Raw genomic sequence first — 27,183 nt, 5'->3', positions numbered from 1 at the left:
CGCTGGGCGGCTCTCCTTATGGGTGCACTCCTTGCGCGTGGGGCTCCCCTACGCGGGGGACACCCCTGTGTGGAAGGGCACTCCTTGCGCGCATCAGCACTGCACATGGGCCAGCTCCACACGGGTCAAGGAGGCCCGGGGCTTGAACCGCCGGCCTCCCATGTGGTAGACGGACGCCCTAACCACTGGGCCAAAGTCCGTTTCCCGGTAGAATAATATTGTGAACATAATTAACAATACTGAATTATATATTTGAAGGTGGTTAAAAAGGGGAAATTTTAGGTTGTACATATGTTACTAGAATAAAAATAAAAAAATATGTAAGACTGTACAACACAGAGATCACTAATATAAACCATGAACTATAGTTAATAGTATAATTATAATATTTTATCAATTGAACCAAATGTACCACACTAATATAAGGTATTAATGATGGAGGGAGTAGTATATAGGAACTCTGTACTTTCTGCATGATTTTTCTGTAAACCTACAATGTCTCTAATAAAAATCAGATCACTTTAATTCCCTGCTTAAAATCCTAAAATAAAAAAAAAAAGTTAGGATGCTCAATCATCCATCGCAGAGTTAATTGATCACTTCCTACCCTATACTCATTTTTTTTTTGTAAACTCACTTCTGGAGAAGTATATGGTGGGTCAAAGCAGTTAAGCAGTAACAAGCTCAATTCGTGGGAATGAGTAAAATTAGACAGTCATAAGACAACTTTAAAAAGCCTTTCAGAAATTGAAGTAAAGAATGTGTGGGAGGATGTATGACTTTGGTTATTTTGTTGTCAGTATTTGTGCCACAAACCACCAGGGCATCATGTGGCTGCTCTGCTCTGCTGTCCACTTAGTCTAGTAGTGGCTGGGATGACAGGACTGGGATTAAGCAGGAATAGGGGGTCTCAACCCATCAATCTGACAATTTTTTAAAAGCACTTATCATGGGCAAAGCACTCCTCCTTTCTTTAGTCTGTACAGAAGGAAGATCCAAGTGAACAATTAAAATACATGGGAAATAAAAGAGCAATAAAAGAGGAAATACAAACACAGTCACAGGCCAAACAAAGAAATGATACAGGTAATAGATATTAGAGGCGAGATTAGGGAAATATTGGATTTATACTTGGAGATACCCCCTCATGGTAGAGATGAACTGCCCTGAAGAGAGACTACACAAAGATTTCTCCAGCTCCCTGCTGGCCACATTTCTGAGTGATAACCCAGGAGATCCTGAGCTCTGATGTAGAACCCACAGACCATTCCTCGACTATGTAATCAGTCATGTTGGCTGCCAGGGTGACAGGGACCTTCTTACTCCATCCTTAACTTCTCTGCTTTTGAGGGAACCCAAGCTAAGACAGGTAGCAAATGTGAAACATGACAACACAGTGGATTTTCTATGAAGTCATGTTTCATCATCAGTAGGAACTGTCTTTATTCTGAGATTATATCCCTTTTAATGCGGTAGGTCTCCCTTCACCACCCCACAAAGGCACCTGTGTACTAAGCCCTGGAACCTGTGAATATATTATCTTACATGGCAAAAGGAATTCTGTGACTGTGATTAAATTAAGAATCTTGAGACAGGGAAACTATCCTGAATTATCAAGTGGGGCCCAACATGGAAGAGGAAAGCAGGAGAGTCAGAGAAAGAGATGTGATGACAGAAGCAGAGGTCTGAGTGAGGACTGCTGCTTTGAAGACTGGCATGAGCCTTGCAAGGAATGTGGGCAGCCCCTAGAAGCAGGAATAGGCAAGGAAATGGATTGTCTCCTAGAGCCTCCAGAAGGAACACAATCCTGCTGACACCTTGCTTTGAGCCTGGTTAGACTTCTCACCTCCAGTACTGTAAGATAATGAATTTGTGTTGTTTCAAGCTACTAAATTTGGATAATTTGTCACAGCATCAATAGGAAACGTATATACTAGGCGGTAAAATGAACCGTCTCTAATGAAATGATTGTGATATTGGATGTTAACTGCTTTTTATAAAATGTTCTTGCTTGGCCAGTATAAAGTTGTCAGTTCTCCAAAATGGCTTGAAATTTTTATGGTGTATAGGATACACTTCCAAAAACATCCAGCATAGCCAATTGAAGCTCTGAAGCATTCTGTAACAGCTTTCTTGGAAGTACCCATAACCAGCTGACTAGCTGCAAGGTCAGCAAAGTAATATTTTTCCTGCCAACTCATGCCCCTATGCTAACAGTTTCGCAATTAACCTCTTCCTTTGATGGCTAGCCACTGTGCTGGATATTTTCTGTTTGATTCTCCAGATCCTTTCTCTACACTTCCACACTCTATTCTGAAGACTTAGAGCCTGACCTTTATCCAATACATCAATGGATTCCTTTGCTCTCTGACTTCCAGCTGGGTCCAGCCAATGGGGGGGCACTAGCAGACAATGGAAAGAGAATGAAATTGGGGTATTCATTCACCCAGCTTCTGCTCTGAGCCATTGCTGCAGGTGGCAGCACCCCTCTACTGGAGGCCACAGCTCCTGACAAATAGCCCTTGCCCTACAGCTGCTCTCTCCAGGTTCTAGCACCCAGTCCAACAGTGGTACTTGCTCCCCCATTGTTGAAGCCCCATGACCCTGTACCCTCTTTTGCTGGTTTCTCTAAACCCTGGCCACACTATTAGTCCCTTTATTAAATGCTCCTGAAATTACTCATTTTACATGTGCCACCAGGCTGAACTCTGGCTAATAAGTGGCAGGAAGGGGCAGCTGTTACCTTGAAGGTCTATGATGGCTGAAGTAAGCTCCTTTGCCTTAGCATTCCAGAACACACAGCTGAAGTTTCTGCCGGGGTGTGGCTTCAGCCGTATAACACTGGTGACCTGGTAGAGGCCCTCGGGTGTCTTGGTGTGGCTAGTGTTGACTGGAACACTGACATTTGGCCAGGAAACTTCTGCCAGGGGATAACCTTCAGACTGGCAGATGAGTTCCACTTCATTTGTTCCTGGAGCCTTACGGGTGTGAGTGTTAATTTTCTTGTAGGAAGCTGGACAGTAGAAGAAAAAAAAGAAATAAGTCTCTTCTAATTTCTGTAGAGTTTTGTACTCAATGCCATGTGATATGAATAAAATGATCACTATAGATATTAAGTAATAGTGGTTTTCATTTATAAATACATTCTGTGTGTGAGATAGCATGCTATTGTATATACATTGAATTCTTTAATTTTCATAATAGAAAGCATTTTGTTCATATAGCTAATAACTGGTAGAGTCAATATTTGACTATTAGAAGTCTGGTTCCAAATCTCAGCAGTGCTCGATGCTGTGGCTTCCTGAAGTGCTACAAATTGTTTCACAAATCAGGTAGGATGGAGAGAAAAGAGAGGATGGTTAAATAAAATCACTACATAATGTCCATATCTTCTTCAGGAGAAAATTGACTTTCCACTTCTCCCTTTCTTCCATTCTCTTTGAGATTAGGAAGAGAAAAAAAATAAGACATAGATAATACATCTATGACTAGTCAAGAGCTAGGTATATTTATTATGTAAATCCCATCCCAACACACACACACACACACACACACGTCTGTGCAGTGTATTCTGAGTGAATTAATCAGATATGGATATGACTTCCTGCTCCCTAGGAAACAGTTATAAAATAGACCCAGGGGATACTGAGAGGGCCAGGGAGACTCAAGGACAAGGTGTCCAATTATCTTAAATATTAGCTTAAAAACAGCTTAATAAATATTACCACCATATGTAGAGAAGATGGCAGAGAGTGTGGAAAGTAATCCATTGATTTTTGGTGAGGGGACATGAGAATGAGCACTGGCTTTCATCAGGTAGGAAATCTTTCTGTAAGAAAGAGAATTTCAATAAAATCTTTAAGGAAAGGTGTATTTATCTTTACATGGCCCAGATATGATGAAAACTAATTTTTTTCTTAAGTTGTTTGGAGGAGTATAAGTGGGATAAATATGTACCAACTTTGTAAAAAGCAATTTTGCATTAATGTAATAAAAACCAGGTAGAAAATTTTAAATATGAATGATTTATTAAATGCTTTCTATGTGACAAGCTATGTGCCACATGCTTTTATATACCATGGAAGAAGAAGGAATGTTTATGCCCCTTTCCAAAATGTGTGTCTCTCTGCCCAAATCCCTTGTTGTGTGTCTCTGTGTTATGAGTTGCTAATCTGATTAGTTATAGCAAAGGCAATCACTGGATCATGGTTCACTAGAGAGCAGGGAACTTCTCCTCAATGCACAGTTCATAATCTGGGGAGCCTTCTGCCTGCTCTTGATCTTTTTTCCATATGTTAAGCATACCTGGCTGGACCTGTTGACCTACCTCAAAGGCTCTGATACCTTCCCAGCTTGCAGCAGTCCAACTTCTGCCTGTGACTGGGAGGGTAAGGCAGATTTTCTTATCCATGCGGTTGGATGGATTACTGGATGTGGGATCTCATCTGCAAGCCTGGACTTTTAGGCTAACGATTAGGCAGCAAAAAGCAAGGGGCCTCCTACTCTAAATCATGCTGTTTGGTATATGTTATTAGAGAAGCCCAATTTTGGAAGGACACAGCACAAAGTATAGCACAATCATGTATCATGTGCTTGCCTAACTATTCATTTTAAAAACTGGTGTTCATTTCCCATTTTACGATTGATTCTTTGTATACTGCTAATTTAGCCAAGAACTTGGAGAGAAGCAGGGTAAATGCTTTAAAATCTGACCCAAGCCCCCTAACATAAACATTATTTCATTTAAATTACCCAACAACCTTATGAGGTAAGAACAATTCATATTCTTTTTTTGGAGATAAGGAAACAACTGAAATTGGGGTGAGATGCTTGGATGCATGTGCTTCACTGGTGTAGAAATCTGCATTCATGCTTTGGAATCACCATAAGAAGAGGAGTCTTTGTGTAGTTCCAGAGGTCTGGGGATAGAGCAACATAAACAGGAAAAGGAAAAAGCTTTCCCAGGTTACTTAGGGACACCCAGCATTAGCAGAAGACGGAAGAGTCAAGTCTTGAGGTAATTTACTGAAGGACTCACCTGGTTTGACTAACTGGTCTCCTTGGAGCCAAATTTTGACCTATCTTTAGCAAACAAAGCACATAGAATGAATGCTCTTTTTATCTCTAGTTTTATTTTTGTTTATCTACACTTATTTTTCTCTTGGTTTAATATTCTTTTCTAATCCTATTACGTTGTAAATTATTCCAGTAAGCTCTTTCAGGTCATTTGGGGGATGAAATAGAATAGATGGATTCACAGGAGCAGTGTGTTGTAGATGAAGGTCAGGGCAGGAAGCTGACCTCGGTGGCAGTGATGAAAGGTGATTTCTGAGTAGGAGGACCATGTATCAGGAGCTACACTGAGGCTGACTTGAGATAAGTAGTTGAGAAAGCAGATGAAAGATTGAAAGAATCATTTTGTTTATAAAATATCAAAAATGCCTCTTTCTCATTTGGGAACTGGCTGAAAAGGCATTATCAAAACACAATGAGGAAGCTGGACTAAGCATGATATTCTTAGGAAAAGATGAGTACATTTTAGAATTTCAGAAGTGGAAGTGGTCATAAAATTCAACTTGTCCAACTTCCTCAATGAGAAATACCTTTTACAGCATCTCTGCTAGATAACGGTCTTGATGAATATCCCATGTACGCTTGTAAATCATGTGTATTCTACAGTTGGTATAAATTCTATGTATGTCAATTAGATCATGTTTGGCTAATTGTTTTGTTCAAAGTTTATTTGTTTTTGTTTTGTTTTTCAGTTACTAACAGAGGTGAGTTGTAATCTCCAAATATGATTGTCTCCATTTCTTCTTTTAGGTCTGTTAATTTTTGTTTTATGTATTTTGAAGCTATGTTGCTAGATACGTACACATTTAGGATTATTATGTATAACTGTAGAAGTGATCCTTTTATCACTATGCTATCCCTCTTTATCTTTAGTAATACTTCTTTTCTAATATTAATAACCTGCTAGATAACCAACTTTTGGTTAAATAACTCAATGAATGGGAGCTGCCACTTCCAGAAAAAACTTCATCCTACACCAAGCCAAATTTTGTCTCTTTGTAACGTCAACCCTTTGGTACTTGTCTAGTTTAACAAAACAACATTTAGTGGTTAAGAACATGGGTCTCAGAGTAAAAAAGTTTTGACTAGGTTTGAGCCAAGGGCTGATTAAATGACCTCTCTATCCCACAGTTTGTCTCATTTATAAAATTACAGTCCTTATCCTTCATAGGGGTTTTAGGATGATTAAATAAATTAGGTACCTAGAACACAGTAAATGTTGAATTATTGTTAACAATTGTTATTAGCTCTTGCATATGACAGGCAACACTTCAGGTATTTGAAAATGACTGGTAAGACTCCATGTAGTCTTTTTTTACTCCAAGTACGCATGCCTACTTTCTTCAACCATATCTCACAGGACATAGTTTTTAGACCCATTTCCAGGCACCAGTCTTTGGATATACTTTGTTTCTGCCAGTGTTCTTAAAAAGTGATACTCTAACAAGACCTATATTCCAGATAGTATCTAAACAGAATAAAGTATAGTATGACTAATTATTTCCAGTGAGCTGAGCACTCTTGGACCCTACACAGAATTTTAATGAAGCCTAAGGTCAGATAAATTTTGTTAAATTTATAACCTGCTGCTCAATTAGGTTGCCCTTAGCACTCGGTGATTGTCTTCAAATTGACCCAATCACCATTTGTTGATCCTGAGTCAACAACTACTAGTTTTTCAATCTGTTTTGGATCTAGTGAACTATACTATTGTTCTTCCCACATTTTACCACCTTATGGATAAAGTGTGTGCTGTGTGGGTCCTAGGCCTGTTTGCCCCCAGATCCAGCCCTCATTTTCTCTTCTCTGCTTTGTATGGCAGGAAGGTAGACTCCTTCAGGCTTGTACCCCAGACTCTCAGCACCTAACAGAGGCACTGGGGCAAGACCAGCTGGCAGTGGAGGAGACGCTAGGGTATATTCCCCACCCCACCGCAACCCCCCTCTATGCTGTGGAGGGTCTTCCAGAAGCAGCTGCATCTCTTCCCTGGCTCCAGCGTTCACTGGACAGGTCCACAGCGGTTCCAGCATCTGTTAAGTGGCTCTGGCCTCTGGGTTCCCTTAATCCTGCCTTCCCGGTTTTCCCTCCAATGGGAGCAGCTTCCTGCTATTGCTAATTGATGATTTGTCTCCCTCTGCCCTGATGAGCTTCTTAGCCTCTTCCATCAACAGAATTACTAGTTCCTACTTTAAATTTCCACCGGTTTCAAAGGCTTCTGTTTTCTTAGTTGGACCCTGACTGATCAATATGTTCCTAGCCACTCTATCATTGCTGGAATAAAAATAAGCTGTGTATATAGTATCACCTTGCTTTATGATCATAATGACAGCAAATAAAGCGGAAAAAACACATAATTTTACATGTCTCGGTCTCAGAGAATCGGTAATAGACTTCCAGTAATCACTAAAGTAAATCTTAAAGGATTGTTTCCAATTCATCCATTACACAGCCTGGAGAGGAACCTTAGGTTTGATACTTTGTAATTCTTGGGAGTTAACTTTTTTTCCCCTTTTGAAATTCAGGGCATTATTTTCTTATCTTCAGATTTCCTGATTCCCTTCTGTTTCACCAGGGGGGAAAAAGACACTGAGGTTAGAGATTTAGTCCCATCAGTCATTTCTATTAGGAAATGCAGACATGTTTTTACTACTTGCTGCCCTGCTTCTCTTGAGCTGTATTTTCTCTAGGCTGTTTGCTTTCCTCTTCTGAAGGTGAAGGTCGTTTCTCTTACAAGACAAAACGGGCTTCATGCTGTCTTCTGCCTCCACTTACTGAAGTCTCTTTTTCTTCCACCTGGGCCTTTTTGTTGGCTTCCGTCCTGTCTCTACCTCAGCACATTCCTCTGCTCCCTTAGTACTTGCTCTGACCTGCCCGGTATCCTTTACCCCTGGGGCCCTCTGCGGGTCTCTGCCGGCCTCTCCAGGCCACCACGCCCTATTTTCTTCAGCTTGCTCCCTGCTCTTGTTCAGAACAATTGCTCACAGTCGTGGGGTTGCCATCTTCTCTACCTCAACCCTTGATTACTGCCTCTTGACACTCTAGTCATTCTACCTAGTATTCTCCTTCAATTTTGTTGAAAGCAGAGTCACCATCTGACCTGCAAAGGGACTTGCTAGTCATTACAGTCCTATAAGATATCCATAGTTTTGTTTAGCACGATGGAGGTTTTACACTGTGTGGCAATGCACTATATTCAAGATGGGTGTGAGGCAGGCTTTTTATGAAGTAGGACACAGCAATAGTAGAAGAGGAAGTGCTTTTGGGGAAACCCAAGAACCTTCTCTGGCACATCAATTTTGGGAAAGAGTTCTTATGGAAGAGGAGGAGCTGGAAACTGGTTTCCCAGAACTGCCTGTGCCCACACACCCCAGAGGAAGTCTTTGTGATCCTCATATACCCCAGACTGAAGCCCATTACTTTTAGGAACAAATTTACTCCAAGCCTGAGGAATCCCTGGTCTAGGTTGGGAAGTAGGCAGAGCGCCCTGCCAGGAGTGAGCGGGCAGCCCAGGCCTAAGGAAAAGAGTGGAACGCCTGGCCTCCAATTGCCCGAAGACCCTGGAAAGCACTACAGCATTCAAACAGAGATAAAGAAATGTGGAGGTGGTGATTTAGGGCTGTAGATTCGGAGTACATTAGGAATCGTAAGAATGTACAGCCCTCTTTCCCCACCTTAACGGAGCTCAAACTAATTCCAGTGTTCCATAGTTCCTCTCAGTTGATGCCTGGTGTGGGGAATATGAGAGAAAGTGCTTTCCTGGTGGTTCACTGACAGTTAGATGGGGGAGATGGGGGGAGAGTGATCATCAAGAGTCCATTAACCAAATCTCTGGACACTCCCTCTGTGCTGAACACCAGGCTCAGTTCTGTAGGTTCATTATCTCTTTTAATCTCCACAGCAACCACTATTGTCTTCATTTTGCAAATAAGGAAAACTTGAGGTTATGAAAGGTGAAATAACCGACCAAAGGTCACATTGTGAAAACAACATGCACCCTCATGTCTAATCTAGTTTTGACCTTCTTTGTACCAGATCATAGAGTCAGAGCATTGCTGTCTGGGTCGTTCATAATACACAGACCCTCCAGAAGACAGACAGATCCTGAGGCCTCATGGGTGAGATGGGGAAAGGGTGCAGAAAAATCCTGGCATAGTTTCACTGTAAAACACAAGCCAACAAGCAGAACGAAATCTCTTCTTTTATAGTTGCCACCCTGTATTTCTTCAAACAAGAACGCGACGGGTCTCTGCAAATGTGCACTGGGTTTGTGTTATGGGGGAGAGAGCCCTGAGCCTGGAGGAGAGAGGACACCTGCTGACTTCCTGGGCACCCTTGGGGCATCCTCTTCACTTCTCTGACCCTTGGCAGCTTCATCTGCACAGATGGAGCTTGAACTAGAGCACCGTTTTTCAAACTTTTTACCCTGTAACCCACAGTGAGAAAAAACATGACATGATCACCTAACACACACACACACACATATACACTCTCTAAAACAAATTTCACTACTCAGCCTTACTATGCAAAGCCTTCTGATATTTTCTATCCTATTCTAGTCTATTCTATTCTGTTATATTCATTTTATTTGAAAAAAATATATACCCAGCTGGTTGCTACTCACTAAACTGGATTTTTAAACCATTAATAGATGGCAAACTATACTTTAAAAAACTCTGGACTGGGAAGCGGATATGGCTCAAGCTGTTGGGCTCCTGTCTACCATATAGGAGGTCCAGGGCTCGATGTTTGATGCCCAGGGCCTCCTGGTGAAGGCAACTTGGCCCGTGTGGCAGGCTGGCCCATGCGGAGGGCTGCCCCGCTCAGGAGTGCTGCCCCATGCAGGAGTGCTGGTCCACGCGGAGAGCTGGCACAGTAAGATGATGCAACAAAAAGAGACACAGAGGAGAGACAATAAGAGATGCAGCAGACCAGGCAGCTGAGGTGACACAAGAGAATGATCTCCTCTCTCCCACTCCAGAAGGTCCCAGGATTGGTTCCTGGTGAGCTGCCTAATGAGAAGACAAGCAGACACAGAAGAACATACAGTGAATGGACACAGAGAGCAGACAATGGAGGGAGGGAGGAGGCATAAATAAATAAATAAATAATCTTTTAAAAAAAGTTCTTTACTGATACGTTAGGAAAAAAAAGCTCTGGATTATAGAAGTTATTTCTGAAAGGATAGATGAATAATCAGATCAGGGCCATTCTTTAGGAAAACTGTGAATTAGACAGTTTCTCTTTGGTAACCTCACGTCTTTCAGGGACTCGTTTTCCTGGCTTCCTCCAGTCCATTTGATTCCTGCAGCCCCTGCCCTTATTTACCCTCACTTCAGCTATCTTATACTCAGATGCTAAAAAGTAAATAAATAAAAAGATTTTTGAGCAGGTGCTGTTTTCTATGAGATAGCTCTGTCTCCTCACAGCGTCCCCCAGTTTTTGCCTCAGTGGGTTTCTGTCACCTGTAGCTAATGCAGGGCCCATGTTGGGAAGATGCCTCCATGGATTTCAGTCCCTGAAACCACTCACCTTTTACTTTCAGAGTCAGGTACTTGTAGTCCCAGGCGACCTCATGGATGATCAGGCAGCGGTACTTCCCCGCGTCTGTCACTTGGACTCGGGGGATGTGGAATAAGGCCTTCCCCAGGGGCAGCTGCTCCTCCAGCAAAATGGCTCTTTCACTGTGCAAGGACGTTTCGTTTTCCACCTTTTGCAAACTGGCTTTTATGGCTCCAAGTTCAACATGACCTCCAGTGTCAAAATCACACTCCAGGGTCACATTACTGCCATGGTCTACCAGGTATAGTTCCTTGGGGACAGTCACTATGAATAAACCTGAAAAGAAAACATGACATTCTGCCCTTGTCTGCCTTCACAGTTCAGTTCTCTCCAGAGTGGGAGCTGAGGCGATCCAGCCACCCCACTTCCTGGGACATAGCTGTCATCATCAGGGCAGCCTTGGACTCATCTCTCTCCTTTGCCCCAACGGCGCTGTGCAAAAATGGAATCTTCCCTCCAAGGCATTCCTGACCCACTGCCCTGCGGACATTCTCTCCTCTAAACACTCCCCATCTGTGCTGCTGGTCTCCCTCCTGCAGGCATGCCAGCCAGAGAGGCTGACGGGCAGCACTGCTTGTCTCACTAGCATCTCCCTTCAGTCTCTAGAGCCCTGCAGTCACTCCAAATCACCCCTCACATAAAAACAGAAGTTCTCCTTTTCACAATACTGTTTTCTGCTTTTTTATGGAAAATGAGACTGAGGCACAGAAAGGTTAAGAAACTTGCCCCAAATGACATAACCAGGATCAGACCCAGGTATTTCTAAGTCCCCAGTGCTCTCCACCACCACCTCCTACAAGGCCACTGAAGGAGCACCTCTTCTTCATCAGTAAGAAAAAAGGAAGACGGGCTAAGAGTTACTACCATGAGCCAAGTTAGGCACTTTAGAACTATATTATTTAATCCCTAAAACAAGCCTATGAAAAAAAATTATCATTGTCATTGTATAATTAAGGAAACTGGCTTAAAGAGGTCACATGGCTACTAAAGTTAAAATGCAGAGCGAGTCAGTCAACTTAAATAGCTGTGGCTTCCACTAAAAGAATATCGCCCAAAATGTGGGGCATATACCACTATAGGCATGCAAGATGATTTTAGATGGGGCAGAACCAAGGCCAATAGAGAGTTGAATTATTCAGAAAAGAATTTTTTCCCCTTTTCAGTTCTATTTCAATCCTTTAAATTACATGTAAGAGAAAATCTGCAGTGAGGCTCACTTTTAACACTGGCTATTTTCTCTTTTTAATAAAATAGGAAGACTCCAAGATCTGATCCGTAGACAGATAATAGTAGCTTGGTGGAAATTTAATAACACAAGTTTATTTCCACTGCATTTATTTTTGTTCTTATCCTGTGTTGACAAGTATAAGTGATACTTGTTTCCCATCACAGGGATAAACAATTTTGTTTAAAAATAAAAGCTGAGTTTATTTAAAGAATAATATAAAGAAAAACCAGCATAAGCAATAATCCATATTGGCAAATTAATGAAGGTAGGGTATGCATGAATAAAGCATGTGAAATCTTATGAAATTACGCTGCTTCCATCATTAATGAGTTGATATCCACTGAGTGCAGTATAGCACGATCTTGAAGTCATTTCTGATTCATGACAGAAGATTAGATCAAATTATGTTCAGTCAAGCTGGCTTTATTCATTCAATTCAGTCAAAATATCCATTCAATGAATATCTGAGGGCTTCTTCTAAGCATTAGCTATTTGAGAAGTTGTTTCAGTATAAAATGTGGTGTTGAAAGAGCATAAGATTTAGTGACAGATGGACATGGGTTCAAATCCTAACCGTATCAGGATTCTGAGCCTTTTGACCTAAACAGGTCATTTAACCTCTACAAGTTTCAGTCCTGTTTAGCTATAAATCAAGGTTAATATCTCCTTCTCCGCATTGTGGTGAAAACTCAATCAGGGGTGTCTGTGAAGGACCCATATCTGGCAGATAATAGGTACTCAGCAAGTGTTAGTTCCTTTCTTTTGTACCATGATTAATTCTTTGGAACACGGTAATCCATGTACAGAATGCAAGACCATTCTTTATTAAACAAGTTATTTTATTAGCCAGGACAGCTCATTCCCTGACCATCCTGGGCAACAGATTTCACAGGATTACTTTGTTGTTTTCTGCTTTCTTAATGACTCACACTGCAATTCTCTTCTGTTTAGATTTTTTCCTCTACTCTCTTGCAAGTCCTTGAAGACAGTGACCACACTGAGTTTGCTTCTATATCCCCCAATATCTAACACATAGTAAGTTCCAGGTAAGGGTTTGGCAAATAAATGACAAAGAGAACAGGGGGAAGAAAGAAAGGACAGCCTGACTATACACACTTCTGTTTTCCTGTCTTCAAACTGTAATTTGGCCAAGATTGCACTGACTGGCGTTCTTAATTTCCACTCCGCGCCCTTGACAGTGCTATGCATAAACTTGAGATTTCTCAAAAACAACTGAATGTGAGTTTGTATCTTGCCACCACCTTCTGCTCTAACCATCATTAGAACGTTAGTGTGCCTTTCTACTGACATTTATGATACCTCTAAAAATTCACAGCTGCCCAGAGTCTGTGGACAGATGCAAAACAATGCACATCACAACTAAACTTCTTTGGCAAGGTTGAGAAGACCCCCAGGTAATGTGGAAAGGAATGTAGTGCTCCAGAATTTACTGTATGATTCCATTTTGTGGACTCCACTGGACACCTGTAACAATTCTCATCTCAGGGTCTCCTCATCTTATGGGCCGATCCCCCTATGAAAGGAATCATCTCTAACTACATAAGTTATTAAGTCCCCTTATATGGGTTTTAGGACAAAGTCACCTGATACCAAAGCTACTTTGCCCTGGAAGGATAATATTTATTTATTCATTCATCAAATATGTTCCAACCATTTTCTATATGCCAGACTCAGGAATTTACTACTTTTACTGTCTTGTAGAATTTCCTTCTCTTCTCTATCACAAATGATGAATCAGGAAACAGGGAAGAGAAAGGAGGCCTGCAAGGAAAGTGAGTTGCTGAGTCTGAGACTCAGCAAGAATTAGATATAATAATTCCAGTTTAAACTCTATTGACTCTATTTAGCAAATTTACTGACCAAACTTAAGCTTTTTTCTCATGAGGATGGGAATGCTTATAACTTCCTCTGGTACTCCCCATAGCATACAGCAGAACTTCCCTTTCTACTGCCTGGGCCTTTGACAAAAATTCATTCTTCTGCCTGCTTTGCCCCTCTGCCTTCTGGAGAATATAAAATAATAATGGTGTAGGCAATGGTCCTAAGAGAGGTGACCCCGACCAGCTCATGTCTACCACAAGGGAAGAGCAATTAGCAAACATATGAGCCATGTGTCTGAGTAGCTCAGAATAACTAGAAGATCAACTGCTATATTTGGTCTAATTTTGACCCAATTAAAGCTGCTAAGACATGCAAATGTACCCTTCAAGCTTGATTTCCTCCATATAAAAGCAGGAGTTTACAAAGTGCAACACACATTTGAAATCTAAAACAATTTTTGCTTATTGCGAATTACCAAGGAAATCAGAAGACCTCTTGCAAACAACAACTTCTGTGAAGAGTTTGTTCTCAAGCCTGGCTGCACATTAGAATCACTGGGGCAGATAGCTTCAGCCTGAGATAGCCTGCGAGGCTCTAAAAAATACTAATGCTCAGGCCTCTTTTGGTGGGGGGACCTGGCATCAATTTACTTTTAAGTTCCTTGGGAACTTCTAATACTTGAGAACCATTGGTCAGATGAATAAAACACCTGTAATAGTGTATCTTTTACCATCTTGCCATGCATAGTCCTCAGCTTCACCTGGGAGCTAGTAAGCAATTCTGCCTCAGCCTCTCAGCAGCCCCCTCAGACCTAGTGAATCGGAATCAGCATTTTAACAAGGGGGCGGGTTTCACATGCCCTTTAACATTTGAGAAACAGAGTGGTAACACTTTTCTGTGTTCAGACTGTTATTGGAAAGTAGAGTAATAATTAACATTTAGTAAGCACCTACAATGAGCCAGACCCGGAGCTGCCCCTTACACATATCATTTGATGCTCCTGGTAGGAGTTACTATCCGCATTTCCAGATGAGGAAACTGAGGCTTAAAGAAGTGACATGACTTGTCCAAGAGAGGTGACTCATGGAGTTGGAATTCAGATTCACAGCTGTGTCTTCAAAGCCTCTGCTCATAACAAATCTACAGATGTGACTACCCCCTGGCATGTGCAGACTACATCTGTGAATGGGATGAATCAACTTTTTAGTTTTAGGCTAAATGAAAGACATTGCTTTCTTTTCTATTTCATTACCTACATGGTCATTACAGTAAGTTTCAACATAGCATTGAACTCCTGAAGTTATCAGACAAATGGAGAAAGTTGAAAAGTTTCCATGACTACCAAATTAAGCAGACAATACAGCTTTTCCCATTCATCTGGGGCCCTTAACTAAATTAATGGGCAAAGGACTTGGCAAAGGCATGAAAAATGCATACTTCCCTGTCCTTCAGTTAGATAAAAGCAGCTGACTTGAGCAATGCTAGAGCCTTGTTCAAAATTCCTGGGGAACTTTGCATTTTATTTTCAACCAGGCTTCAGTGGGAATCAACAGCTGTCACATATCCAGGAAACAAAACACAAATCATTTGCATTGGCTCCTAAGATAGCTTCCTCTTTAAGCTAATTTTATGCCTTTTTTTCCATTTAACCACGGAGACTTAAGGTTTTTCAGAAGACCTACATAATGTACTTGAAAGGTCGGGGGAGGTGGGGGGCTGATCTACATCCTCCAGAAAACTCTGAAGTTCCAGTTTTAGGACAGAATTCTGGCTCTGGGCACCTGACTCATGTTCCCTTCTTTGGGGATGCATGGAAACTTCTCTTCTCTTAGAAATCCTTTCCCAAGCTGATTCTTCTGCTTTGTCAGGGGTCAGCTGAGGTTGTTTTAGGGGATAAAAGTAGCAAGTGACTGACCTAGGGTATGCCCAGAGTGACCTCAAGTGTCACATGGCCATGTACCTCCTGGTGTCCATCCATCTCTGGAGGATGAAGAATGTAATGTGAATGTAATTAATATCATTTAATAGCACATACATAAGTGGTTAAAATGAGAAATTTTGTGTTGTATATATATTACCACAAGAAAAATTTAAAAAGTTAGAGTGCATAATATATAAGTTTCATGGGTCCTTTAAATGTCACTACATTCAAACAATTCATGTTGTAAAATATATGCAGGAGAGTATTTCTAAGGTTTATCCATATGGTAGCATACCTCTCACCAGAGGTGACTGCCATCCTGAATATTATGTTTCTCTCTTTTGCCTATTTTGTCAGCTTTATCTCATATATATGCAATCCTAAACAAAATACTATTTATAAAAATGACACTGTGCTGTACAACATCTTCTGGGCTTGATTTTTTACTCACCATTTTGTTTCTATGATCCATAAATGTGGTTAGGTGTTCTTGTAATTCCTTTATCTGCATGCTGCATAATATTTCATCCTGCTAATACACCACACTTTCTATTCTCCTGTCCATGGGCATTTGTGTTTTTTTCATTTTACTTTTTTTGTAATGACAAACAATGCTTTCAAAAGCATTATTTAAAAAATTTCGGAAAGAAAAAAAATGTACACTTAGAAGGTAATAAGGAATCATATTGATCTAATCCATGTATCTTTCCCCCCCCCCTTTCAATAAAGAGTGGAGGTCCAGGTATGCATGAGGAAAAATGAAGGAAGTGGAATGGCCAGTCTGGGTGCCCCGACAGCCACCACTCTCTCTCAGACACCAGTGTTGGAGACTTATTACTCTCATATGTTTTTGAAAGATTTCAATATTTAAAAATTTTATCTTTTCATTATACAAATAATACCTAAATGCATACTTCTTATAAAAAAGAAACACAAACTAGTATAAACATAATGGATAAAATCCTCCCCCTCCCACAACCAGTCCAGATTTCTTGGAAAGGAAACCTGAAGCATTCCTTTAGCGAGGTGTGCAGGGGCATGCTAGAGTCAGCAGAATATTGGGGTCTTCCCTAAGGAGGGCCAGGTCTCTATGTCTCTGGTCCCAGACCAGGCTGGGAAGTCCAAAAGAGGGAAAGAAATATGGTTGGGAAGAGAGGGAAAGGCTCTTCAAATGATGATCAATGCAAAAGAAGCCATTATTTTGCAACCAAAGGCAGAAAATGGAAGGATTTCTCATGGGGGTAGGGCTACTCGCTCCAAGGACCTAATCCCCTGTCCCCACTAGTCTTCCTCTCTTATCTCCTGGTGTTCCCCCCAAATAGCGCACGCCCAGCCCTGACTCCCGCTGTGATGGCCTGAACTACCTTCCCCAGCAGAGCAACAGACTCTGAAGCTGCTCTCCTTCCTGCCCACTCGCATGCTCCAGTAGAAGTCCTTTCTTCAAAATCCAAAGGCATAACCCCAAAATTCATTATTCATTTAGACTTTAGGAAGAATCGGATTTTTCAATTCAAGTAATCCACCTTAAGTTTTGATCAATAGGCTGCTACTGTTGCTTTTTAAAAGAGAAACTCAAATGAATAACTACTGATTGGCAGACTGCCTGCAAGAGGCTCTTTAGAGTAAAGGAGTCCTCTAGGTAGCCCCCTGACCATTGTTTCCTGACTCCTCACGGAAGTGGCACAGCTGCTTGGCATCTCACCTTTAAAGGAGGTCAACTCCTGCCCTCTTGTATCAATTCAGCTGTACATGGCCAAAGTGGTTCTGTCTCCTTGTCATTACCACCGTGGGGCTGGATGGGTCAATATCTAAGTCCGCATTCTGTGAAAGGAGGATATTGCCAGAGGCACAAGCCACCCTAGTCACTGCTCTTTTACTATGCTTGTAACAGCCGGGTGATCACACTTCCTCTCAAAAAAAAAAAAAAAAAAAGGCCCTCAGCCTACAGACCGTATTCTCACCACTGGCTTCAATTAGGCCACCACCAATTCCTTTTTCTCAGGTCTCTCTCTTTGTCCTTTCTTACCTGCTGTCTGGCGAAGCCATATTCCCAGGCTCAAAATTAGTAGGAGGAGAAACATGTTCTGTAGTGGATCTGAAATAGACAATTGAAAGTCTCAGGGCCTTCTGCAGCTTTGCTGGGTCTCATGATTTGTCGATGTGCTCACTCACGAAAACTAGGAAATGACTCGTAAACAAATCTTTTAGGGGAAGAGGAGGGTAGTGGTGGAGTGACGCTGGGAAGAGTAATTATAAATTGAATGCCTGGAGAAAAGAGTAAGAGGAAGCAAGAAAGTCTTTATCAATCTAAAGCTAAAAACTCTTTTTCCTTTTCTAACAGCCTTGTCTTCTGAGTCCCTCACACTGGCAGTTATTTTCTTGTCTCTATCATGAAGACTGCCATGGTTTTTTTTTTGTTGTTGTTGTTTGTTTGTTTTGTTTTCAGTAGCAGGCCCTTGAAAACTAAGCTTGTTAGTTAAATGAATAGTGCACACCATCTTCTCTAGCTGGACTGGAACTCTGGGAGTCAGTCTGGCTAATGCTCAGGAGAACAGAGCTAGATTCAAATAAATACTTGAAAGTTGACTAAGCAGGCAAAGTAGTTATGCTCTCTTGAGTGCTGCAACTGAGTGGACCTGTCACTTGAAGTGCCTGTTATTAAGAGGTTTAGACAAGGAGAGTAGGGAATCGGCTCCAGAGGGAGCCCAGTTTTGGTCCTGTCCCACATCCTGCCCCTCCTTTGCTCCAAACCCTTCTCCCACCCAAGGGACTCTCATGGTTGAAGGCAAAAGGGCCAGGATACACCACTGTCAGCTATACTGTCCTCAAAGAGACCTGTAAGTTTTATTCACCATGGAGCTATTCAAGGGAAATCAATTGGAGGTATACATTTAAACTAGGTAAAAGCAAAGCTGCTCCAAGTGTGATAGAAAATCAATGAAGGCTTTAATCAGAGGAATGACTTGACCTCATTTACATTAAAAAAAAAAAAGGACCCAGTGTTTCAGGCAGTTGAGCCAAATTCTGATGGAAGGATTAAGCAGCATGGAGGCCAGCAATGCCCTAGCAAGTGTAGGATCAGTGGATTTGGTGCAGATGAAAGCCTGAGTGAGTTCAAGAGAAAACCAGAAGATGTGGAGACAGCAGAATCCAGGCAACTCTTTAGAGAAGAGCACTAGAAAAGTGAGAAGAAAAATGAGGCAGGAGCTAGAGGGAAATGTAAGGGTCACAGTGGTCTGTATTCTTATTTTTATTTTGGGAAGGGAGCTATTACAGCAGGCCTTGGGAAATAACTGGGAACAGAATCATGTGCTTTCCACAGGGAAATGCCAAGGCATTCCTTAGTTGAAGATGAAGGTCCTTTTCCTTATCAGAATGCAAATATATCTAGAAAAGGTGTCAACCATCAGGCCAGCACTTGCCCAGCATTCTTATTCCAGAACACAAAAGAATGGCATGTAATATGTAATTCTGGCAACAGAAATGACTCCTGACTCATGGTACACTGGCCTTAACATCCTTTTCTTCCATGCTCATCAAAGGGACTTTCCATGTATATTGTTTCCTTGAACAAATCAAGGGACAGACATTGTTGTAAAGGTACTTTCCAACCAGCAGCTTTCTTTCCTCTTAATCCTTCTTCTCAGGAAAATATGTCCCTTGCATCGATTAAGAGCTCAGACTCTAAAATCAGTCCTAACTGGTTTCAAATCCCCGGTCTTTAAATTATTGCCCAACTCTAAGACTGAACGGTTTATAAAAATGCTTTGTACCTCATTTTCCTATAATGCCAATAATAATAACACTCAGCTCATTGAGTTGTAGGCCCAAAAGAAGTAATGTATATTTTGCACAGTGTCTAGTACATAATATAAGAAGTACCTATTATATTAAGAATTTTTATTATTTCACTCTAATAAGAGATTTTCCAGATTCCTTTCCATTTGGGTCCTCTACATCTCTTTGGTATTCTTAATTCAGAATTTTAAGAAGCACTAGATGGTTGCTCTATGGTCATGATTCTTTCTTTCTAGCCTGCAGTGTTTGAAAGAACCTTCATGAATTTGCTACCCAAGGTCATCGAGAACTACTCACATTTTGTTCTGTAAATTGAGGGTCATCTGAGAAATACTCACATCTCATTCTGCAAATCCAGTCCATTACTAAGTCCTGTTAATTCTACCTCCTAGATACCTTTTGGATGATCCCTCTCTATCAGTAAGAAAGAGAGACATAGTACCTCCTCCAGGGAGGAGTCTCACTGCATGGAGCAAACTAATGCCTACCACCAGGAAGAGCCTATTCCATGGTTTGCATGTGTCTGGGTTGCCAGCAAAAGTACGATTCACATCAGCAGTGGATGGAAAATGTTTTACTCACAAAGCAAAGTCAGCTTCATGAGTGGGCTCAATGCAAGGCCAATGCAGGGAGGTGTTCTCTGCACAGCATCCCTCTCAGGTGTCTGCTTTATGTGAGGGAGGAACCCAGCTCCCTCTCTGCTGGGAACAGATATAGGTGGTGGGAGAAGGGGAGCCAGATGCCATAAAACATGCAAACTTTAGCCAGCCTGTCTCAGTGAATGTTACTATGACATATGCTCATGGCAAAAGAGGAAGAGATGTGCCCGGCAGCAAGTTGATCTCTGCTAGGGGCTGTTTTATCTCTAGGCTCTCCTGAGAAGGAAGATTCACCATCCATCCTAGGTGTCAGGTTGAAACATCTGATCCTGAGCACAGCACAGTGTTTCTTTTGGGTGACAGCAAAAGACAGCAGGCAGTGCTGGAACTGTCCCCTCCCACACCCCTCCTTTCTTCCATCCATTGCCATTACCTTCATTCAACTTCTCATTTCTCTATACCCCAGCAGAGTTTCCTCCCTGGTGTTTTTACCCTGTAGTCTTGCTCCATCTCCACTTGTCTAGGTGGAGGACATAAACCTTGGAATCATTTTTGATTCCTTTCTTTTTTCATCCTACATCTGATTTACTAACACATCCTATAGGGTTTTCCTTCACCCAAATCCAGAATCTGATCATTCTAGCTTCTAACCTAATCTGAGCCATTGTCATCTCTTGCATCAATTTCTGCAATAACCTTATAACCGGTCTCTGTGATTCTAACCTTATTGCCAGAGTGGGTATCTTAACACCTGAACACTTACTTTGCCATCTCAAATGAGATTGCCTTATGTAAAATTATGACAGTACCACACCTCCACAAACATTCCCAATTCTCCTTACCTGTCTTTTTACCCCCAAACCACTCATTACTATCTAATGTACCATATAATTTACTTGTTTATTACATTTATTGGCTGGCATCTTTCGTAAGAATACAAGCATAAGGAGGGCAGGGATTTTGTTTGTTTTGCTTACCACTATGCCTCCAGCTCCTAGAACAATATCTGGCATTAAGCAGACACTCACTTCATAGTTGTTGACTATTTATCCAGCAGGCAGAATGAGTGGAATAATCAAATCCGACCTTGTCACTCCTGCTTAATAGACTTCAGGAACTCCCAATATTTGCAAGATTAAGTTCTCCTTAGTGTAGCCTGACAGACCTTCCCTGGTTTGGCCTCTCCGGCCTCAGTCACACAGAAATAGACATACTTTCCATGCATATGACCACAGTCTGAAAGCTCTAATCTCATTCTAACCTCATCTTATTTTTTCTCTACCTCAATTTCTTCATGAATTTTAAAATATCAAAACACCGCATTATATCATACATATCTCTTTAAGTGGGCTTGTTGAGAAATGAAAAGCATAACCTTGCAGAAAAAACATCTAATGAACCACTCCTGTCCCTGCTTCTGTAAATCAGCCTGTGAGAACATGGCCTTGCAGAAGAATATCAAATGAATGACTCCTGCCCCTGCCTGCTTCTATAATCTAATAAACCACTCCAGCCCGCCCCACTTCTGTAAATCAGCCTGTGACCTTGCATCTGCACTCTGCTTCTGTAACCCCACTTGCAAAATTTTGCCTAGCAATGCATTAGCCAATAAACAAAAGTCATGCTGATTCCACATAAAATCCTATATCAACTTACGAAAACTGGAAAACGGGGCTCAGAATTTGGAGACTGACTCTCCTCTGAGTCTGCTCGTAATAAATCTGTTCCTCTGCCTCTCCGAGTGTCAATTGGGCTTCTCTACTATTCAGAACTCCTGACTTTGCTGCAACATTTGGTTCCCTGACCAGAAAACCCAGCTGAGCAGGCCCTTTGAGCCTCTGGTTTGGGATTGGTGCACGCAGTCAGCGGAGATCTCCACGCACAACCAAGGCGGCGCCACCTGTCCCCTTGAGGGGGCCTCCTTCGGGGAAGGTCCTCCGACCTGGCCCAACTCAGTGGAGAGGTGGATTGAGCAACATCAGACAATGCTGGGAAGGTACAGCCCCAGGGTTCTAAGTCCCAGTCAGGCCCATCTCTGGATGGAAGGGGAGACTGATCACCTCCCAAAACCTCGAGATTTGAGATTCCAGGATAGAGTAGTCCCTTGGGTGGGACTGTGTAACCTCTGAGTGATTAAGTGAATGAATGCAGACTGCAGAGGCTTGCCTCTGGTGATCCAGTCTGTGGCTCCATGGCCTATGCTGTGGAGTCTAAGTGGGCCCCAACTTGCACTCCGCAGCTATGTCATATGGCGGAACAGCTAATCCAGACCCTACATGGACACCTTAGCTAAGGCGAGCCTAAGTTTTTGTGAGAGAGGCAGACAGGCGGGCATCTTAGTGGCCTCGCGAGAGGCTCCCCTCCTTTGTTTGTCCTGCGATACCAGTTAAGGGATGGGATCATCACAATCCAAACCCACAGTCTTAAATTGTAGGTTAAAAATTTCCAAAAAAACTTTTTCTGGGGATTATGGTGTCCGTATGTCTCTGTGAGAATTGGAGAAACCTAATTTTGGTGTTAACTAATCCTCAGAAGGAACCCTAGAGGTGGCCAAGGTTCGTGCAGTTTGGCAGGCAGTCACTGGGACCCCTGGCCACCCGGATCAGTTTCCCTACCTCAATTCCTGGTTAGAAATTGCCTAAACCCTGTCCCTTTAGGTTCAATTCTGTGTTGGAAAGAAGGGTCAGTAACTCAAATGGCCGAAACTTGAAAAACCTATTATTCTACAAAAATCTCTGGAAGAAAACCCACTATCCCCGCCATATGTTCCAGCCGTTCCAGAACATCTCTCTGCTCCGGAGCCTCCACAGGCAAATCTCCCAGAAACTCCTCCACCTTCAGTCTCCCTGGGCCTGTAACCCCCTCCCCTCCAGGGGGATCCTGAAACCCCTTTGGCAAAAAACAACAACTCTGGTTAGCGCAACCCACACGTCAGATGCCCCTGTGTGAAACACAGGGTGCAGCCCTGATCCATGCAGGGGGAACAGCCCAACCCGGGAGGCCAATCCTGTTTTATCAGCCTTTCACAACTACAAATCTCTTAAACTGAAAACATCACACCCCTTCATATTCAGAAAAGCCTCAGGCTCTTATCAACCTCATGAAGTCCATTTTCCAAGCCCAGTACCCCGGGGACTTGAGATAACTGCCACCAACTCCTCCTAACCCTGTTCAATACGGAGGAGAGATGCTGGATCCTCATGGAAACCAGAAAGTAGTTGTAAAAATGCCCCCACAGGTGTCTTAGAGCCAGAGGAATGGGCCTGAGAAGCAGCACCAGACGCTCAACTGGCCTGGAACATTAAACACAGACCAGGGATGGGCTGCCCTTCCCCGGTGTCGAAAAGCCCTCCTCAGAGGGGTATGGGAAAGAGTGAGGTGGCCCACAAACATGTCCAAAATGGCCTCTGTCACTCAAAAGCCTGAAAAACCTCCAGGAAATTTTTATAAGTGACTCTGCAAAGCCTTCAGGAGTTACACCTCTTCAACCCAGAGGCCCAAAAACCCAGAGAATGGTCAACACAGCTTTCGTCGCCCAGGTGGCACTGTACATCATACAAAAACTTCAAAAGCTAAATGGTTCACAGAGTTAACATCTCCCATCTCCTCAAAGTCACAAACAAAGTATTCGTCAATCAGGACAAAACTGCTGAGGGGGAAGCAAAAACGCAAATGAAACAACAGGTCTCCCTGTTAGCAGCAGACTTAAGATATCCAGACCCAACCAATCAAGAAAAGGAACCCTGAAACTCCCCGCTGCCTATACTACCTGGGACCGCCTGGTTTGCCTGGTTTCTGTGTCTGGATTTAAAGGACACTTGTTTTTTTCTGCCTGCAGGTAGCTCCCCAGAGCCAGTTTCTATTTGCTTTTGAAAGGGAGAATCCCAGGACTCAACAAAAAACTCATTAACTTGGACTCAACTTCCAAGAACTTCAAAAACTCCCCCACCCTTTACCAAGAAGGCCTGGTGGAGAATCTGGCTTCTGACCCATGGAAAAACTTAAATTGTATTCTCCTTCCTTATGTAGATAACCTCCTGCTGGCTAGCAAAACAGAAAAAGTATATGCCAGCTGCCCTGACCTCCAGGACAGGCCAATTCTTTTCCCAGATCAAACCCTATTCACAGACAGCACCAATTTTATCAGAAATGGAAAAAGGCTTGCTGAATGCACAGTCATCGTGGCTAAACAAATAGTGAAAGCAGCTCCCCTACCTAAAAGGTAGTCTGCAAAACAAGCAAAACTCTGGGTGCTGATTCGAGCCCTACAACTAGCTGCCAGGCAAACAGTAAACATACTAATTCTAAGTATGCATTCGCTACTGTGCATATCCATAAAGCAATTTTTAAGAAAAGGAAACTCCTAACTGCAGGAAAAAAAGAAATAAAAAAGGAAAAATCAATTCTTCAACTACTGAAGGCAGTCTGGAAGCCAAGCAGGGTCACCGTATCATACACTGTCGGGGACATCAGAAGGGAACAGATGCAGTTACTAAAGGAAATACACACTAGTCAATGAAGTGGCTTGACAGGCAGCCAAAAAAAGCCCTCAAACTGCAAGCCCCACCACAGCGCCTCACCTGTCCCTTTTAGAATAACACCTTGAAAAACTAAACTATACCTGGGAGGAACAGGAGTGGGCAAAGGGAAAAGCAGGGCATCAGACCACAGAGAAAAAACTGGCTACTCCCAGATAGCTGAGCCTTCATCCCAAAGGGGGCCGCTTACACCCTTGTTCAACAATACCACCAGCTCACCACCTGGGAAAGACTGCTTTAGGAGCCCTACTCAGAAAATATTACTACATTGCCCGGATGACCTCACTCTGCACCACTGTTAGCAGCCGATGCCAGACCTGCACTAAAAACAACCCCTCCCAAGGTTACCAGGCCCTGGCTGGCTTCCAACACAGAGAAACTACCGCTTTTAAAAGCCAAACAACGAACTTTACAAAGATAAATCCAAATCGAGAGTATAAGTACTTGCTAGTAATAATGTGCACCTTCTGTGGCTGGGTTGAAGCCTTTCTCACCCATACTAAAAAGCAACAGAAGTAACTAAAGCTCTGCTCCAAGAAATAATTCCCCAGCAAGGGATACCTTTATCCATAAGAAGCAACAATGGCCCAGCCTTTGTAGCAGCCATCATCCAAAAGCTAGCAAAAATGTTAGGCATTAAGTGAAAACTCCACACAGCATACAGGCCTCAGAGCTCAGGGAAAGTAAAATGAATAAATCAAACCCTTAAAACCATCCTAGCCAAGTTCTGTTAAAAAAAAAAAAAAAAACCCACCAAAATACAAAATAAAAACTGGCTTCCCATGTGTAAATCTGCTCCCATTAGCCCTCCTGAAAGTCAGATGCACCCCCAGACCTTCAGGCTATTCACCTTTTGAAATTCTGTTTAAACAACCACCCCCAATTATTCAAACCTTCAAGGAAAATCTCAGGCTCCTAGGAAAATCTGGCCAGGATTCTACCCTCCAGCAGTTAGAAAAAACCCTAGCCCAAATACACAAAACTGTCCTGTCTCAGAATCCCATCCCATTAAGCCACCCAGAACACCCACACTTATCTGGAAACCTAGTTTAGATAAAAGACTGGAAGGAGCCCCTCCAGCCCACCTGGATGGGTCCACATACTATTATCCTTGTAACCTCCACTGCTCTCAAAGTTTCAGGTATTGCCCCTTGGATTCATCATACTAGAGTTAAAAGGGCACACTCCAATGAAAAACAAGACAACTGGACAACACACCCTGTACCTGATTGTCCCCTGAAAATCCGAATTACCTGGAGCCACTGAGAATTGCCATCACCTGACTAGATGAATTCCTGTTCCCCATAGTTCCTACTCCTCCTCAAACTGCTGGGATTACTGTTTGGAACTGAACTAGCAGCTACAGCTCCCAGAAACTGAAATGTAGTTAAAAGAATACTAAACTTAATAAGGTACTGGTGTTTTGTAAAATGCTTTACTACCTTAAGTTGTTCATCCACTTAGCTCAAGTAATGCCCTATAAAAATTATAAGGGCATTAACGGGGGGAACTGTTGTGAAATAAAAAGCATAACCTTGCAGAAAAAATATCTAACAAAGCCACTTCTGCCCCCGCTTCTATAAATCAGCCTGTGAAAACATACCCTTGCAGAAGAATATCAAACAAATGACTCCTGCCCCCCACTTCTGTAATCTACCAAACCACTCTGACCCCCCACTCTGTAAATCAGCCTGTGACCTTGCATTTGCATTCTGCTTCTGTTACCCTGCTTGCAAAATTTTGCCTAGCAACGTTTTAGCCAATGAACAAAAGTCATTCTGATCCCACATAAAATCCTATATAAACTGACGAAAATTGGAAAACAGGGCTCAAAATTTGGAGATTGACTCTCCTCTAAGCCTGTGCATAATAAATCTGTTCCTCTGCCTCTCTAAGTGTCATTTTGGGTTTCTCTGCCATTTAGAACTCCTGGCTTTGCTTCAACAGGCTTATATTCTTCTATAGTTAACCAAAGTGTATAAGTTTCTCCTAACTAAATAAAAAAAAGCCAAGACCATAGAGCTACTAGAAGAAAACGTTGGGAAACATCTTAAAGACCTTGTGGTAGGTGGTGGTTTCTTGGATCTTATGTGCAGAACAAGAGCAGCAAAAGAAAAAAATAGGTAAATAGGACCTCCTCAATATTAAACACTTTTGCACCTCAAAGGACTTTGTCAAAAGTCTCCTAAAGTGTTTCTTCTGCCTTAATTTTTCCTGTTACTTACCTCTGTTGTAGTACTTTACACATTTAGGTGGTTAGACTCTGTCTTCCCTGTAGAACCAGAGCCCTTTGTACTTAATTAGGTCCTTAAAAATGTTTGCTGAATGGACAAATAAATGAGTGCTTGCATGCATGACAATTTAGCATCATAGTCAGGAATCTGAGACAACTGACTCCTAGTTGGCTTCTTTCTCTACTGGAGAAAAAGAAACCTTAATTTGGTTGTTAATTTTGGCCCAACTTAAGAAAGGACCTTCCGGGAAACGGACTTTGGCCCAGTGGTTAGGGCGTCCCTCTACCATATGGGAGGCCCGTGGTTCAAGCCCCGGGCCTCCTTGACCCATGTGGAGCTGGCCCATGCGCAGTGCTGATGCGCGCAAGGAGTTCCGTGCCACACAGGGTTG

At 42.4% G+C, this 27,183-nt stretch overlaps 1 protein-coding gene across 6 annotated transcripts in view; it reads right to left on the bottom strand.

Moving 5' to 3' along the window:
- Positions 1–27,183, bottom strand: part of PDCD1LG2 (programmed cell death 1 ligand 2) — a 67,190-nt gene that overhangs the window by 19,018 nt on the left and 20,989 nt on the right. For 2 of the 6 annotated variants that reach the window (XM_058301825.2, XM_058301821.2), the window contains exons 2-4: positions 17,650–17,718; positions 10,603–10,908; positions 2,744–3,013 (exon numbers count right to left, since the gene is read on the bottom strand). In XM_058301825.2, the coding sequence (XP_058157808.1) occupies positions 2,744–3,013; positions 10,603–10,908; positions 17,650–17,704 (631 nt within the window). In that variant the 5' untranslated portion in view covers positions 17,705–17,718. Of the gene's footprint in view, positions 1–2,743; positions 3,014–10,602; positions 10,909–17,649; positions 17,815–21,676; positions 21,768–27,183 lie in introns of those variants that run through there. The other 4 variants (XM_058301822.2, XM_058301824.2, XM_071216715.1 and 1 more) reach the window with 4 other exon arrangements.

Source organism: Dasypus novemcinctus, chromosome 8 (assembly GCF_030445035.2).
Source record: "Dasypus novemcinctus isolate mDasNov1 chromosome 8, mDasNov1.1.hap2, whole genome shotgun sequence".
NCBI lineage: Eukaryota > Metazoa > Chordata > Mammalia > Cingulata > Dasypodidae > Dasypus > Dasypus novemcinctus.
The sequence above is the reverse complement of the archived record's forward strand: the minus strand, read 5'-3'. Positions and strand labels throughout refer to the sequence as shown.